Source organism: Camellia sinensis, chromosome 13, assembly GCF_055761805.1.
Source record: "Camellia sinensis isolate YWXY chromosome 13, ASM5576180v1, whole genome shotgun sequence".
In the NCBI taxonomy this organism is placed as follows: domain Eukaryota; kingdom Viridiplantae; phylum Streptophyta; class Magnoliopsida; order Ericales; family Theaceae; genus Camellia; species Camellia sinensis.
Window position 1 is genome coordinate 79,617,288 of NC_138973.1, and position 17,562 is coordinate 79,634,849.

The window sequence follows — 17,562 nt, forward strand, 5'->3', positions numbered from 1 at the left end:
GATACCAACAACACTTCAAATTTTTCAAATTTTGAAATAATTTCCAGAACAAAAACATTTTCCAAATTCCAGCAACAATCACTCATCAAATCTGAATTTGAAACAAAATCTATATACACCCACACACACACCAAGTAATACCCATTGGTTGGAGAGGTCAACAACACCTATTGTAACTTCACCCCATTTCTATACATACACAATAGTACTACTATGTGTACATGAAAAAGAAGAAGAACAAGAACCAAACAAGTTCATATGTAATCGATTGATCACTTTCACGCTCTCATCTACGGCTAATAATGTTCCCCAAGTTAGACAGTATCTTTTCCATTGAAGGTCTGGCATCAGACGATGAATCAGTGCATGCCAAAGCTATGTCCAAAACCTGTGAAGCTTGATTTTTTTCTTTCCCTTCTACTGAAAATTCGAAGAATTCGCAAACCCCATTTTTTATATCTTCTATTTTCTCCACTATGCAGTTCCTAAGACTTGGAGCTTTGGGGCCTCCAAGCATATCCAACATTATGATCCCAAAATTGCAGATGTCACTCGTCTGGGAGAGCGTAGCGGAGTAGATGTGTTCCGGTGATGGCGGAGGTGGCTTCCGGTGCCATGTGTCAGAAACTTCGACACGCTTTGCCAACTGAGTGAAGCCGTAGTCCGAAAGGCAGGCAGTGAAGTCGACGTTGATCATGATGTTGGAGGCTTTGATGTCACCGTGGACGTTCAATTGGAGGCGTTTGTCTTGTGGAGGTGATTGGGAATGGATGAATGCAATGGCTCGAGCAATGTTGAGGATTATAATGAGTCTTTGTTTCCAATCTAAAGTTGTATGACCAAGCTCTCTAGCACCTAAATGAAAAAGAAGAACATTACATAATTAAGATTCTGATTGTGAAAAATGATAATTTTCTATTTAGTAATCCCATAGCAATGCCAGACCGAATAGTCCGTCTTCAACGAGGATACATGGCTTTTCTCCAGTTGGAGAAACAACAGGCCTTGGTGGTTTATTTCGGGAAATCTCAATAATCAGAATTGTTCATGTTTTAGAATAAGTTAAATATAATATTTATACATGCATTTGGATCAAAATTTGTTTTTTTTTTTTTTTTTAAATAGAATAATATAATTTCAAGAATTGATCATCAATATTTGTAATATAAATGTAATTTAATCATGTGATTAATGATATTCAATTATCTTGATTTTTTACATGAATAATATTCAACAAATTTAGAAAGCGAACAGTTGTATTCACTGTAAACAATTTCTCTCAAGCTAAATCCAAACCCAAAAATGACCAATTCAAAACCTTAAAAAAATAAAATTTTATTAACTACAAAATGAAATTTTAATTGAAGAAAAATACTATATATCACTATTTTGTATTACCATCTACATGAATATTCATGATTGATTTTTTATTTGAAGGTAATTATTAAGAAATTAATAAAAACACATAAAATAGGTTAATTGATGAAAAGTCCATTCCTATGAGGTCATATGTTATTTAGTCCAACATTTAATCTTTTCTTGTGATAAAAACAGGCGTTGAAAAGTCACCAGAAAAGTCGGTGGCAAACGATAGTGGCCGGCGGTGTCAGCTAGGGGTAGTGAGGCGGACAAATAAGTAATATTGAGTAGATAGATGAATAGATATATAACACATGTATAAATAGTTGGAGATTTGAACAAATAGTTGCACAAATAGACAACAAATGTACATATAGTGGGATATTTAAACAGATAGTTATACAGATAGATGACGTGTGTACAAATAAGTGATCTTTAAACAGATAAATGATATTTGAATAAATAAACAGATGGGCGTCCTTTCAAACAAATCATATCATTTTGACTTAAAAATATTCAAACTTTCAAGAATTTCAGAAATTGACCTTGAGGCTGAGTAACCTAAAAAAATAAAAAGCAATACCATACGCAATCTGCAAGTCATGTGACACAACAACACATCTCACTGGAAAATTGAACGTGGTTTTTACAGTAATAATCCCTTAATGTGCTACTTTAATTCACTATTAAAGTTTTTGTTAGACATATAATCTAAAGACTTAATTTTGAATTAGATATTTTACAAATTGTAATATAATATCATAATTGAGTTTTGAGTGGTCTCTTGGACAAGTTTATTTTTTTATGTCAATTGATTTTTAATTCAATTTCACTAAATTATAATGGAATTGTAATGGTTACAAAAGTGAATAATAATCACAAATTACAATCTAATGAAAGTTAATAATAATCATTAATCACTGAATAGAGAAAATAATATATACATATACATGCACACAAATGCATGATGGTGTGATATATAGTGTATAATTTCATGGGCTGCTAATAACATACCAGCAAGCAAGTCAGCAAGGCTTCCCATGGGATAATAATCACAAACCACAAATTTGATCCTTTTTGTATACAAATAAGCAGTGATTGGAACTAAATGCTGACACTTTCTGCTAACCTGCGCCAGCCTCTCAATTCTCCTCCCAAACTCCCCTCTCCTCACAATCACCTTCCCAAACCTCTTCACTGCCCACTCTCTCCTCTCCAAAAGCACCACTTTCTCTGTGATCCCCAAACTTCCCTCTCCTATCACCCCCACTGAACCCCTCAACAACTCCCTCAAACTCAACCCCCCACCACCGCCGCCATCATTGTCATCGTCCTCATCGCAGAAGATCAATGGCACATCAAGCTCCATGAATCCGAAGATACAGTCTTCGTACTCATAGATCGACACTGATCTGCAGCTGTTTTCATCATCTCTTTTTGATGATGGGCTGTTTCTTGGCTTTGTGAAGGCTCTTGTCAACATGTTTTTTAAGGCTTTTTTGGGTTTGAGTTAGTTTGTTCTGTGAAGAGGGTGGTTTGTTTGGGGGGTCTCTTTTTGTTGTTGAGCTGGTTTCTTGGGAGCATCGGAGTGAATACAGAAAGATATGAATATTTTTTTGGAGGTTTTTTGTGTTCCCTAAGATCCCAAGTTTGAGATCCATTGAAATACTCTTCATGGGGGATTGGTTCTAATATCATTTCTTTATTGGTTTATAGGTAACTATAATAATGAAGTTGAACTATGTCTTGTGGCTGTATCTAGTGAATCCATGCTTTGCATCACAGCCATTTATTATCTTCATTAGATCAAAACTAGTACCCATATTGGAGGATCAAGATTCAAGGTGTACAAAGCTAGGTAACCCAATACTTAAATCCTGCAAACAAACCAAGAATTCAAATTTTCGCCCTAGGAGAAGGTATTTGGTGGTCCTAGGACATGGCCAGTTGATACTTCAAGAATATTATAAGACAAAACTTGTTTGATTTTGAGTCATAAGGAAGTGGGGTACATGATTTGGTATTAGATGATGAGGAACAACAAGAAGCATGACATTTGAAAATTTGTGAAAGTATTGACACGTAGTGTCTCAAGACCACTAAATAATTTTTCTCCTAACAGGTTTGATTTATCATATGAGTATACACTGTATTGAAAACACATATAATGGTGAGACACATTAAACTATTATAGTGATAACAAATCGCTTGATAAAGCAAATATTGTATAACAATTGGGTCATTTTAGTATTACCCTAAATAAAACAACGATATACGTAAACTTATGTTTTTACCATATTTTCTCACTGTTAGACAAAGAATTAATAAATAGGAAAATTTAGTTAAAACTCTTTCGTTGGACCCTTATTTGGTGTAAATGATAACCCAATTTATTTTACTTCAGAAATCCCTTATGGCAAATGCACATAATTGAATAAGGACAAAATAAAATATCTTTTTTTTTAATAATATTGGCAGAGTAACATGTTACTGTGAGATAGAGTAACATGTCACTATTTACAGAGTAATAATTTTTTTTAAAAAAATTTTATAGTTAACATGGATTTTATTTGATAGGTCTTGATTGAAGGATTCTAAAAATACTAATTTTATTAAAAATTGACATAAAAGTTATATTATTTTAAAATTTAATATTTTAGTAATAATGGTATGTGTTAGACTTTTTAAGGAAAACTATTTGTGATTGTCCTTAATGAATTAAAATTTTATTATGAAAATGTTTTGACCAAATCCCCCTAATAAATAATATAGAACTCACTTCCTTATTCTTAGAGATGAGATAATACAGTAAATATAGGATTATATGTTGAATTTTTCATGATCAATGGTTGCAAAAAATAATCACATCAACATATTTTATTTCAAATTCAAAGACATACTTAATGGAGATTTTAAAATTCATATTAACTTAAATTATAAATCATTACCCCACTCAAAAAATTACCCAAAACGTAATTTATTGTTCAAATTTAACTCTCGCATGGTACAGTTATACGAGAGAATCTTCACTTATTTTTTTTATTAATAACTTGGTATTCGGCCCATTAGATCGATTAAATCGGATACCGAGTTAAGTAGCATTGCCCTTTGATTAATTACTTAGGACTAGTACGTGAAAAATAAAATATATGGATCATAATTATATCGAGTGTAACTCACACCAAATTAAATTTAAGGCAACAAATTCAACTCGAACTTATGATACTGTCCAATTATATTTATGTAAAACCCATTTAAACCCATCCAAATATATAAATGGGTTTAAATAGTTTATTCCTTGCGAACCTAATTAAAATTAATTGGACACAAGTACTCGTTTAAATGAGTTCCATTTCTTCCACCACTTCACCACCACGGCAGCCACTTCATGACCACCCCCAGCCACCGTTCCACTACCTCCACTCCACCACCACTGCCTCTGTCATATTAGGGGGAGGGGAAATTAATGAAATAAATGAGTTAGTTAAGTTCATTTATCCAATTCGTATCCAATTTAACCTAACTCCCTTAAACCCTTTCATTTATTATTTTTATTTTTTTGGGGGAGGGGGGGTGTTAAATTGAGTAGTTTTAAATGCATAACATATTTTGACCTGTCCAAATCCACAGTAGACCTACTGATTTGCCACATCCAATTAAACTTAAATTTACACCATCATACATAAAAGTACTTTTTATGAGATGTCCTGAGCAATGCTGAACAATAAAAGATCTAGTAGTTGGGAAAGAGTCATAATCCGAACCCGTCCCTAGATGTTAGAATCATAACCGGCCAGTAATCGTGAGATTACTTATATCCTCAGTTAGAAGCAGTTATATTTACTATTAAATAGGGGGCCAGAAGCGAAAATTGAATTAGAACGTTTGTCCAATAAGCTGTACGTATGTGGCATAACAAAACTCTTCACATTATATTAATAACTCACACCATACAATCAACATAGAAATACATTTATTCAAGATCATTCAAAATAGTCTTAACAGAAACTAAGTCATATAACATAAATACAGGATTGGTCCTACGAGACTACAAAAGTAAACAAAAAGAAAGATCATAAACAAAACCTCACACATGAGGTATTTATGACAGACTTCACGGTATCTGGTATCCTTATCGAGTCACTAGGGCTGAGGTTAAACATCATGCTGCTCACCTACATATATATAAATAAAAAATGAACTAACGCCCAGTGAATAATACCAAAATAAAAGGGTTGGGTGAATGAGCCCCTTTTAACAGATAAGCATATCCAATCAATCAGTAGGCATTTTACATCAGAACGACCTTGGGTCCAATATGTGACGGAATGAACTTAGGTCCAACAGATAGTAGAATATACAGTGAGAGTTCAATCATTACTCAACAGAACAGAACGGCATCAGGCCCAATAGTGTACATAATGACCTCAAGTCCAATAGTGAACAGACTCACTGATTGGATCCAGTTATCTCTTATCAGAATGACCTTGGGTCTAATTATTTACAGTAGTATAATGACCATTCAATTATTGCAATTGCATATCAGTCATTCAGACCAATCAGAGATTCAATCATATCATGTCTGCCAATCAGTCTTATCAGAGAATCAGAATGACCTTTAGGTCAATTTTATTAGATGTACGAAACAACCTTAGGCCCAATTTAGAGATATTGAGCAACATTGCTCCATGATTCAGTTGTACAGAATGACCTTGGGTCCACTATTCAATTATAGTCATGTCATATCATTCACTTCTACAGATAGCATATCATCAGTCGGTTGGTAACTCGTTTATATTAAATCATTGATCTAGAAAACTTATAGGGACAATCAGAAAATAAAATATAAGTAAAATATAATTACTAAGATATTACTCACATTGTTCAGTCGGTTGATATGTCCTAGCGGTTGACCTTACACAATTTATAACACATACAGAAATTGGGTCATAATACGATTCAATCCATTATTTAATTCATCTATCTTTCTTAGGCTTCTTTATTTCATTTAGAATGCTCATAAATGTAAAAGAACGGAAAGTGAGACATAAAATAACTTTTCAAAGTTTTCTGTAACAGGACACTTCGTTCGAGTGCAACATTGGTCAATCGAGCGAACCCCTTGGTCTGTAAAAGTACTGGATGCTCTCGTTTCACACTCGAGCCAACTTCTTAGTCGCTCGAGCCAAGGCTGAAAATAAAGGGTGGTCGCTCGAGCGGTCTTTTGGTCGCTCGAGCCAACCCCCAATGTCTACAAAAGTATTGGGAGCTCGAAATGTATGCTCGAGCCACTTTTTGGTCGCTCGAGCAGTCTATCGAATTTTTGGAATTTCCAGAATTCTATTTTGAGCTTCTAACTCACATGCAAGGTTCCAAACTCATGCATGTCTTGTCTAAAAGCTTGAAAACATGTAATTAACCATTAATACTTGATGAATCACATCTCCCATATCTAAAGCTTCATCAATTTATAAAAATGAGACTCAAAACTTTCATGCATGAAGACTCATTTTGAATATCTTGCATTTTCAAGCTTTTAAACTTAGAATTGGACTTCAAAACAGAACAATTCATGCATGCATGTAAGATACAATTCCTAATTCAACATAGATTACATGATTTATGCTCAAAATTGACGATTCATAGCAAATTCATGCATGCATGTATCAGTTATCTCTAAATTCATCAATCTTACTTCAATTTCTTTAATTGAGCTCATTAATCTCTTGAATTCACAAATTACATGGCTTAAACTCATCAATTAAGGTTCAATTACTCACCTATGAACTTCAATTTAGCTCAAACTAGCAAGGACCAGAGTTAATTTTCCCAATTCTTGAATCTCGTTGCAAATTCTTCCAATTGAGCTCATCTCTCTCTAAAATCCAAGTCTCCTCCCTCTCTCTCTACAAAATTTTGAGTTCAAAATATGTCTCTTGACTTGACTCTAAGCTTAGTTCATCATATATACTCTTGATTAGCCTAGGCTAATTAAACATGATTAAGGCTAATCAACTTCACTTAAATTAAGGGATGGTTTGGGATGTTCTAAATAAGTGTATTTTTTGACTTTTTATATAAAAAAAATGTGTAGAAAAGTAGAGAAAGTGGTTAGAAAAGTAGAGAGGAAATGTTGATAGATGTTGATTGATGTGACTCAAATAAGTGTATGTAGGTAAAAAAAATGCACTTTTTTAGTTTACCCCAAACACCTACTAAATCAATTTAATCTAATTAATTTGATTCGAATCAACTTTTAATTAAATTTCATCGTAAGCTCTAAAAATTATGCTAATCACAACGATGCGGTCAATTTCGATTTTTGTCACCTCTACAGTCCTCAATTTCGAATTAAATCAAGAAATAGAACAGATTTCTCTACGGTCGACAGATATAAATTCATGCACAACCCAAGGCAAACCAGATACTCCAGGAAAAATGACAATGAATGAGAACATAACTCACATCTTCAACATAGGAATTACAGAAACGGCAAAGAAAGCTTCCACTGGGATCAAGAGCACCAATATTTTGAAGAAACACAGATCTTTTAAACCTACCTCTCCATACCAACCAATATGTGAATTGCATTTTTTGGTGGAGAGATGCCCTTCCATAGCAAGCTAGGCACCACCAAACCTAGACTGTCATTCAAAAAAAGCCACTCATAAGTTGATTTCACTAAATAAACCCATGAGTCCACACCAATTTATCCTTTACACCTGATCTTAACTCCGGGATAGAATTGAGCAAATGAACAAGAGTAGAGAAATCTTCAAATTCCCAGGAATAGGGATTTCTTTTAAAATTAAACACCCACCCAGACTTACTACTCAAAATATCAAAAATAGAGGTTTTTTCATATTGTGAAAGCAAATACAATCTGGGGAAAATAATCTTCAAACAACCAGCACCAACCCATAAATCATTCTAAAAAGAGCATTAATTACGATCTCCAAAAGCAATACTAACATTGGAGTACAGGAAATCAAAAAAGTAAGGCCTAGAGACAACTATTGACAATAAGTCAATCCATACTCTGGATCCTCTAATGTGGGAATTAATTGGAGGCATCCAAGACTTTAGAGAATACTTATACTTACAACAAATAATGTCTTTCCAAAGAGCCTTCTTCACACACCCAAACCTCCACCACCACTTAGCCAGAAGACATAGATTCACATCTCTAATTTTTCTAACACCAAGGCTACCAACTCTCAAATCTTTAGCGGCTCCAGTCCACTTTACCATACGTAACTTTTTTTTAAGGTCAGAACACCCCTCCCTTCCCCCCCCCCTCCCCCCCAAACATAAAAAGAAAGCTTGAATTTGATCAAGCTCTTTAGCAACTCCTTCAGGCATCTTGAACATAATTAAGTAATAAACAGGTATGTTACTCAACACAGATTTAATCAAAGACAGTCTGCCACCAAAAGAAAAATGCCTTCTCTTCCAACTGGCAGGCTTAACTTTGAATTTCCTAATAACAGGGTCCCAAGTGGATTTAAGTCTAGGACTAGCACCAAGAGGTAAACCCAAAAAAGAAATAGGAAGCACACCATTAGAGCAATTAAGTATATCAATAAACTTATCCAAAATGTCCTCTTCCACACCAACTCCAATAACCATACTTTTGTTGTAATTAATCTTGAGTCCAAAAACAACTTCAAAGCATTTTAGCAGCCTCTTGATACAAAGAACTTCATCGTGATTGGCCTCACAGAATAAGATGGTGTCATCCACAAATTAAAGATGTGATACCTTAACCAAATCATTCCCAATAACATCCCCATTAAAAAGTCCCAACTCTCTAGCCTTCAAGATCAAAATATTAAGGCCTTCCACATCCAGATTAAATACAAAAAAAGGGAAAGAGGATTCATTTGTCTTAAACCCCTTTCAACGATAAACTCATCTATGGGCTACCATTAACTAAGACTGGGATCCTAGCATTGGTACCACAGGTTTTAATCCAGCTCCTCCATTTGAGGCCAAATTCAAAACTCTCCATCAAATTTAGTAAGAAATTCCAATTTACACAGTCATATGCTTTTTCGAAAGCGATTTTAATAACCATAGCTTTCTTTTTTTTGCTTCTCCACCAATCCAATACCTCATTAGCTACAAGCACCCCATCAAGAATGAATCTCTCCTTCCCCCTCCTCCCCTAAAAAATAAATAAATATATATATATATATATTTGTTGATTGGGAAGGGCTAATAATGGATGAAAGAAGTAACTTTAACTTACTAGATAACACTTTGGCAAGAATCTTGTACATGGGATCAATAAGACTGATAAGTCTGTAGTCATTGAGGCTACTAGGATTATCATTCATTAGGATAAGAGCAATAAATAAAGAAGTGAGACCGAAAGCTAGCTTGCCATTAACAAAAAAATTCTTTACAAAATAGCATGATATCCCCTTTCATGAATTTCTGACACTTCCTAATTACTAAAAGATTGAAACCATCTGGCCCAGGGGCTTTATTCCCATCACAGGCCTTCAAAGCACTCTACACCTCAGACTCTGTGAAGTCCTTTTCAAGATCAAATGCTTGGGATCCAACTAAGGTCTGGAAAACTCTCCCCATTTTGGGTCTGACCTTCCATGGTTCTGAAAAAGCACTCTTAAAGTGATTCTACACCCCTTTTTTTTTACTGCTATTGGTTCCTCAAACACCACTCCATTTACTACCACTGAGTTAATAAGGTTAATATTTTGTCTACACTTTACCATCAAATGGAAATACCTTGTATTTTTATCACCTCTAACTGTCCAGTCTTGTCTGGATTTCTAGAGCTAAAACCACTAAAACCTCTTACTTAGTTTCCATAGTGATTCCCTCAACTCTGCTCTTCTTGATCTCCCATCATCTAACAACTCTCTAAACTTAGCTAGCAAGTCCAAATGCTGTAACTCTTCCTTAGCAAGTTTCAGTTGGGTTATGAGGTTACCAAATATAGATGCATTCCACTCCTTATGATGCTTCTTTAAGAACCCAATTTTTTGAACAATATATAACCAGCCCGCCTATCAAAACCTGCTTCAAGCCATACCTTTTCAGCCATGGGCGGAAAACCTGAATGGAAAGCTCAATAATTCATGAACCTAAAAGGTTTAAGACCCCAATCCCTATTATCCTTCTTGAGAATAATAAGACAATGGTCAGACACAGACCTAGGCAGCTCCCAACATTTAAAATCAAAGCCAACAAGCCACTCAGAGTCTAATATAAACCTATCAATACGACTCCATTTACCATTCTCACTAGAATTGCTCCAAGTGAACTTTCTCCCTAACATTTGCAACTCCACCCCCTTCAAAATTATCAATGAACTCATTAAAGTCCTGCATACCCACACTTCTCCTGGAGCAACCTACCCTTTCACTTATACTCCTAATCTCATTAAAATCACCCCTAATGCACCAGGATTTGGAGAACAATGGTTTGATCCTAACAATCAAATCCCACAAATCTCTTCTCTTGATTGCTTCATTAGGAGCATAAAGATTGACTATCACACTTTTGAATTTAGATTTAATCTTGCCAGCTAACACAATAAATTTCCTCGAGCAGCAACTGTCCCGAAGCATGAAAACCCCAGGATTCCAAACACATAATAGCCCACTAGCAATACCATTCGCACCAACTTCCAGAAACTCAAAAATATCATAAGGCCAAATTGATCTCACTATGTTAGAGCTAACAACTACTCTCTTAGTTTCTTAAAATAGAGTCATGTCCACCTTCTCATCTTTGATTAATTTCCTAATTTTCCTCCTTTTAACCTCCCTCCCCAAACCTCTTATATTCCATGACATAATATGCATAAATAAACAAATCGAAAACTCCAACAGTCCCGTAACAAGCAGAAACTTACCTGGCTTGCTAATTCCTCCTTTGCTCAATTCTTGCCATATCTTTCCTCTCCAAATCGGCAATTTTGCTCAGCACTACATTGTCATAATCATCAAAATCGATACCCAAAGCTTTTCCTAACTACATAGTCGCTTGAGCTTCATTAAGAACAATTCTGCCATTGCTAGAACCCAACTTTGAAGACAATGCCAGCGAAAAAGCCGCAATTGCAGCTTTAAGTGTGGTTCCCTTCTTGGAGGTGATCATCTGGTTTCTACACCTTTGCCCTGGAGGTCTCGAAACACCTTTAATCAATTTCACTGGAAGAGGATTCGTTCAACCCCTTCTGTCATCCTCGAGCTTTAATTTGATTTGCAATTTAGCCTTATTCTCGACACCAATGGTACTTCTAGAGATGCCCTCCTACACGGACTCAGATGGAACACAATCCATGGACCTTGCTTCCGAATGCTCCGCAACAATCTGATTGCCTACGGCTATATTAGATTGAGAAGGCTCTAATGCTTGTTATTACATTCCACTAACACCATAGAATTAATGGTCTCCATAACTCTAGTGTACGCTAATATTTTCCCAGAAACTAGTGATTTTGAATCCAAAGAATCAAATCTAATGATATCACCCCATATATTGCCAATCCTCTTAAAAGTAATGGGATTCCACACATGGAAAGGAATACCGAAGCAGTGCAGCCAAACGAGACGCGAGGGTTCTAATACAAAAACCTCCCCCATGATCTAATCTCATCACACAAATCGTTCTAGCTGTGGGATGTATGTAACACAAATATTAATGATATAGACCATCATTATGAGTTGTGAGGAAAGTGACTAGAACATTGTTTGGCAAATTTCTTGTTGGTGAACTGACAAGTTTTTTTTTTTTTTACTTTATTTTTTGTTTAAAATATTTGTCTTCTTAGATGATGACATTGTAATGGCCAGATAGGCACAAGCTACCTGGGATATTCTCAAAGAATCTCTACATTTGATTCAAGATATATATACATTAGTATATAGCCTTCATTAGATTTAGAGAAATTGTATAATATTATATATATAGATGATATGACTTGAGCAATGTTGCAACTTGACTTGATTATATGTGGGGTGAGGAGGTCCATCTCGATATATATATGTTTCTTCAAATTTGCAACTTGTAAGCATAGACTATTTTAAAATATCAATCTCCCATCCTTCCTTCGTTGTATTTTTTATTTTTTCTTTTTTCCAACTATTAGTTCCATTTTTATGTCAACTGTGAAGTACATGTTTTGAAACTCGGATTGTTAAATTTGCTGAATGGTTATTAATTTTTAGGATAAATTACACGAACACCCCTTACCGTTTCTATTTAATATAGATTTCTCTCACATAAAATAATAAAAATATTTTGTTCAAGTCATTTCAAGAGAAGTAACAATCATCTTCTTTGATTTAACTCACATAAAAAATTGAGTTTTTTTATTTTATTTTTTCATTTTTTTTTTTATTTTTACTGAATTTTTTTAATATTTTAAGCTTTTTTTTATTTTTTAGATACACCTAATCTAGATATACTTAAAAAGTATAATATTTTGTGATTTTTTTTTTAAATTCACCAAATACAAAAAAAAAAAAAAAAGCAAAAATACAAAAATTTAATACATTATCTTATTTTGTTGTATTCAATGGATTTTTTAAAAATGTTTTGTACAAATTTTATACTTTTTAAATATAGATCAAATTGATCAAATCTAGATATAATGGTGGAAATAAAAATGAAAAATTATATTCATATATAAACATTTATACAAAAAAATATCATAAAAATGTTGTGATAGTGATTTGTTGTAAATATAAATCATGTTTATGGGTGTTTTGTTTTAAAGTAAAATATCACCATTAAGCTATATCATTATGCTTGAAAATTCTATATAAAATTTATGTTGGTATATCATTACTCAATAAAATTATGTTCAGGTGAAATTTAATGATGAAAAATTATAAAATGTAACCATGATGATAGGAAGAATAAATTGTAGTAAATATAGAAAGATGGTCATTTAAAAATGACATCAGCAATCTAGGGAGTGATTTGTAATTAGTTTACAAATCTCAGGGAGGGGAATGTACTTTTTCAAATGTGAGGAAAGATCTGTATTAAATAGAAACCTCATGGAGTGTTAATGTAATTTACCCTAGTTTTTAAAAGTGTATTAAAATTTATAAATAAATAATTAAATATGAGTTTTAAAATTTCAAGAAAAATTATACATAAATAAAAATATATATAATTATTAAAGTTATAAGAAAAATTTGTTGTGTAGTATTATTTATCTTGCCTGCTAATAAAATTTAATAATGTCACAATTGATTTAAATAAATAAAGGTTACTAGTTTTGATTTTGTAAGAATTTAAAGTTCAAGTACTTCCTCTAAACAAATTTGATTGAATACGATTTTGAAGAGAAATCAAAATTTTAACTCTCTCTCGCCAATCAATTCCATTCAACTAATTTGATGAGATACTGTGTAGAATTTTTGGATTTTTTTGAAGGATTTTCTCTTCATAATAGGAAGAAACTTTCAATTAAGTCGTTTGACTTAATAATTGTGTAACATTATTTTATGATGTACAATTTCATTACCCTCATAAAATAAGTTTTTAGTTAAAATTTTGATGTAATATACATGAAGTTCACACAGAATTATGTGACAATTTCTGATTTTATAATTTAAAAGCAAAAAAAAAAAAAAAAACCCATTAAAGGACCTACTTCAATGATCTAATCCATTCTTTTTATAACTATGTAAATCATCAATGATTTTTTTTTAATTGATCCGATAATATTAATCGCATGATTTCATCATATTTATTTTTTAAAAAAATAAACAATATATTCTTAAAATCACGATTATCCTTCATTTTTTTAAGACATATGAAACCCATGAAAACGAACAGATTTAATTATTAAAATTGGATTTGCGATTGGCCAACATCATTGGTTTGGGCCCTAGTCCAAATAAAAATTGGAGAAAATCATTTTCTTAAATAATTAAAAAAAAAAAAAAAAAAACTATGGGCTTATTGAGCATTTTCCCCCCACAAATAACCAATTAGTGTGACGGTGGAACTAGATGAACCCCCTTTGGTTTACCAAAACAAATGGCTGTGTGCCCATCTGATGAGTCTTCTTAAAATATTAATTTTAATTTTAATTTAAAAATATATATATATATATATTTTTTTTTTTTTTTTGGTATATTATTGAAGTTATAAGGAAGTTGTTCTTCAATTTATGTCATGGGTTCAAACCATATTCACTTCATTATATAATTTTTGTTTTAAATAACTACTATAGGGGTATTTTGAGAAAACTCAAAATATGAGACACATTTGTGTCACAATAATAGTAAGTATCATGAAAGAAATATCATGAAAAGTTTTCATGAAGATTCTTTATTTTTAGATTAGTTTGTAATGTTTTATTATATGTTATGTAATCACCCTTGAATTAGTTTCATGATAGTTATTTTATAATATATAGCATTACTCTTTGTGTCAACACCACTGCCAAGCTTCACATAGTAATCCCCATACGTGATGTGTGTACAGCTCGAAAAAAATAATAAACCTATATTATTAAAAACATATATACATCTACTATGTATTGCTCAAGTGCGGAGAGCCTTTATTGTTAAATTTATGGTGATGTGTTCAATGCCTTGCGTTCACTTTACATAATTTTTACAAGAAAAACAAATATAGGGGGTATTTTGAAAAAACTTGAAATATGATACACAAATATATCAACACCACTTGCAGCTTTCACTTTATAATAGTATAAATACATAAATATAAATAAATAAATAAAAGACAATAATATTATAAGAATAATGAAATTTAAAAAAAAAAAAAAAAACACGTATAGTTTGTTTGCCTTGGTAAGAGTCTTCAACATTAAACACACGGTTATGGATTTGAGGCTCGTCCTCTTTACCTAATTTTTACAAAAACTCCAAAATTTAAAAAAAATTTCCTTTCATTGCATCTCCGATCCTATTATACATTTTTCCTATTCAAAGATTATCATATGGTATATATTTCATTTTATCAATCTACTTTTTCAAGTTTCAACTCTATGGATAGTGAATTTGGCTCCACGCAAGATTAGTGAGATGATGCACCCACTCATTTGTCTGTAAGGGAAACCAAAGTCAGTGCTAGGTCGGGATGACCCTCCGACAATCCAGTCAATAATTTGATCGGATATTCTCATAATGATGTATAATTTGGGTTACCTCATCTCTTCATTCTTCTTTTCCCGATTACCCTTTTTATAGCTAATTAATATATCATCCTGAATCATTGATCTCTTTCTAATCGAACAACTAGCCTCCTGTCGAGAGTCACTTTGTTAGTGGCCAACTTGTATTTGTTGTGGGTCATTGAATATCTACTTATCAAACGATCACCCTTCTGTCAGATCATAGTGGCCATGTTGTAGTAAGATATGATCATTGAATTTGAATTAATCGGGTTATACTGCCTATTGTTAGTAATTCCTTGGTAGTCAACTTGCCTCAATCCTCCACCATTGGATCTACATAGATTGATTGCCTGCTACCATGTCAATCGGTCTGTTTTCTAAATCGTATCATGTTCCTCTTTTTTAGCAAATCTAGTCATTCCTTCATTTATTCTAGGGCATATCGAGTTTAGGCCTTTCTTGAGTATTTCCGAGTCCATATTTCAAGTAGGGTTGGGCTTAAATTTTCATCCCCCTACAAACTCTAATACTATTATTAAGGCCTCGTTTGGAAACCCTTCTTTTTAGCTAAAAAATAAAAAAGTTACTAAATTAGCCAAAAAGCCAACAACTCATACCAAAAAGTCAAAAATTCTCTTTTCTCTCTACTTTTTACACATCTTTTCGTAAAAAGTCAAAAAATCATCCCAAACATACTAATTTTTTTTAGCTCATATTTTAGCTAAATAGCCAAAAAATTACTAAATTAATCTGTTCCCAAACGAGGCCTAATTTTAGCTATTAATCCACACACTATTCACTTTGTTGAATGTCATATTAGCAATAAAGATGGAGAGAAGAGCATAATAGTCAAATATGTTGGAATTTTTTTTTTTTAAATGAATTATTTAAACATTTTAACTAACAAACATTTTATGGCTAGTGTGTTATTCATGTGCTAAAAACATAACCATATGTATTCATCCACTTCAAAACCAATTATATCAACTCAAATTGCTCCTATTAATCGAGTAAGGATCCTCTAGAGTGATTTTTCTCTAAAGTTTCTTAAAGTGTGGTTGAGATTTACTGGCAAGTCACATTAATTTTTCTGATGTGACTTGTCAGTAAATCTCAACTACACAATATAGCACTCTAAGAAACTTTAGGGAAATTTCACTCTAGAGGATCCTTGGTGCTATTAATCATCCGAGAAAAATAATTTTAACTTGGACTCATTTGAGAAGTGATGTTTTTAGTGCCTTTTTGATTAATGGCTAAAATAAATAAATAAATAAAAATAAAAGCCAGATTGTTTAGAAAGAATTTTTCTTATTTTTTTTTTTAAAAAAAAAATGCTAATAGTAGAATGAAAATGGGTGAACCAAACCTTGTCCATCTTAATCCCATGTTATGAACTGCGCTCGGCCCAACCTCATGAAGAATTGGCCTAGGACTGGTTGAACCTGGCACAGTGGCACGTCATTTAAGGCTTGCTAAAAATAAAAAAGCCCACAATTAACAGAAGATTGAGAGTAATTGTACTTTCAAGTTTTTAGAAAGAGATTTGGAGTTTAGAGAAGCTTCAAATGTTCAATTGTATTAACTTATAATTTAACAATTCGCTAATATCATACTTGATGGGGAAAAAAAGTCATGACCGATGGTTCATTCAGGAAGCAACCAGAAAGTCTTCTCATAGATTAGTCAGCAAAATAAAAATATCACATAGCTATCATTTTCTTACTTATAAATCATATACTTATTTAAACTTCTATTGATTGAACACACCACTATATAGGCCTCTTAGTTCATTACACCTTCTTCATCAATGGCATGCTAATAATACTTTTCAATCTTGGATCAACTTGGTCACTAGTTATTAATAATGTTTGACCTATTTGAATGTATTTTTTGGTATAATAAAAAATAAACATCAACAAAGAATAAATTTATTTTCATAAAAAATATTTTTTACTTTTAAAGTCTTATCAATGTTTTTCACCTTTTCACTTTTAAAGTCTTACCAATATTCTGATAGTAAAATATTTTTCGCTTTTTTACTTTTAAAAGGTGACAGATATTTT

General features: G+C 32.6%; 1 protein-coding gene across 1 annotated transcript; it reads right to left on the reverse strand.

Annotated features, from left to right (window-relative positions):
* Positions 1-286: 286 nt before the first annotated feature.
* LOC114269800 (putative inactive receptor kinase At5g58300) lies at positions 287-2,842 on the reverse strand. The gene is made up of 2 exons (XM_028211160.2): positions 2,374-2,842; positions 287-855 (listed from the first exon to the last, which is right to left on the reverse strand). The coding sequence occupies exons 1-2, from the start codon at positions 2,840-2,842 to the stop codon at positions 287-289; spliced, it is 1,038 nt and encodes a 345-aa protein (XP_028066961.2).
* Between the last annotated feature and the right edge of the window lie 14,720 nt (positions 2,843-17,562).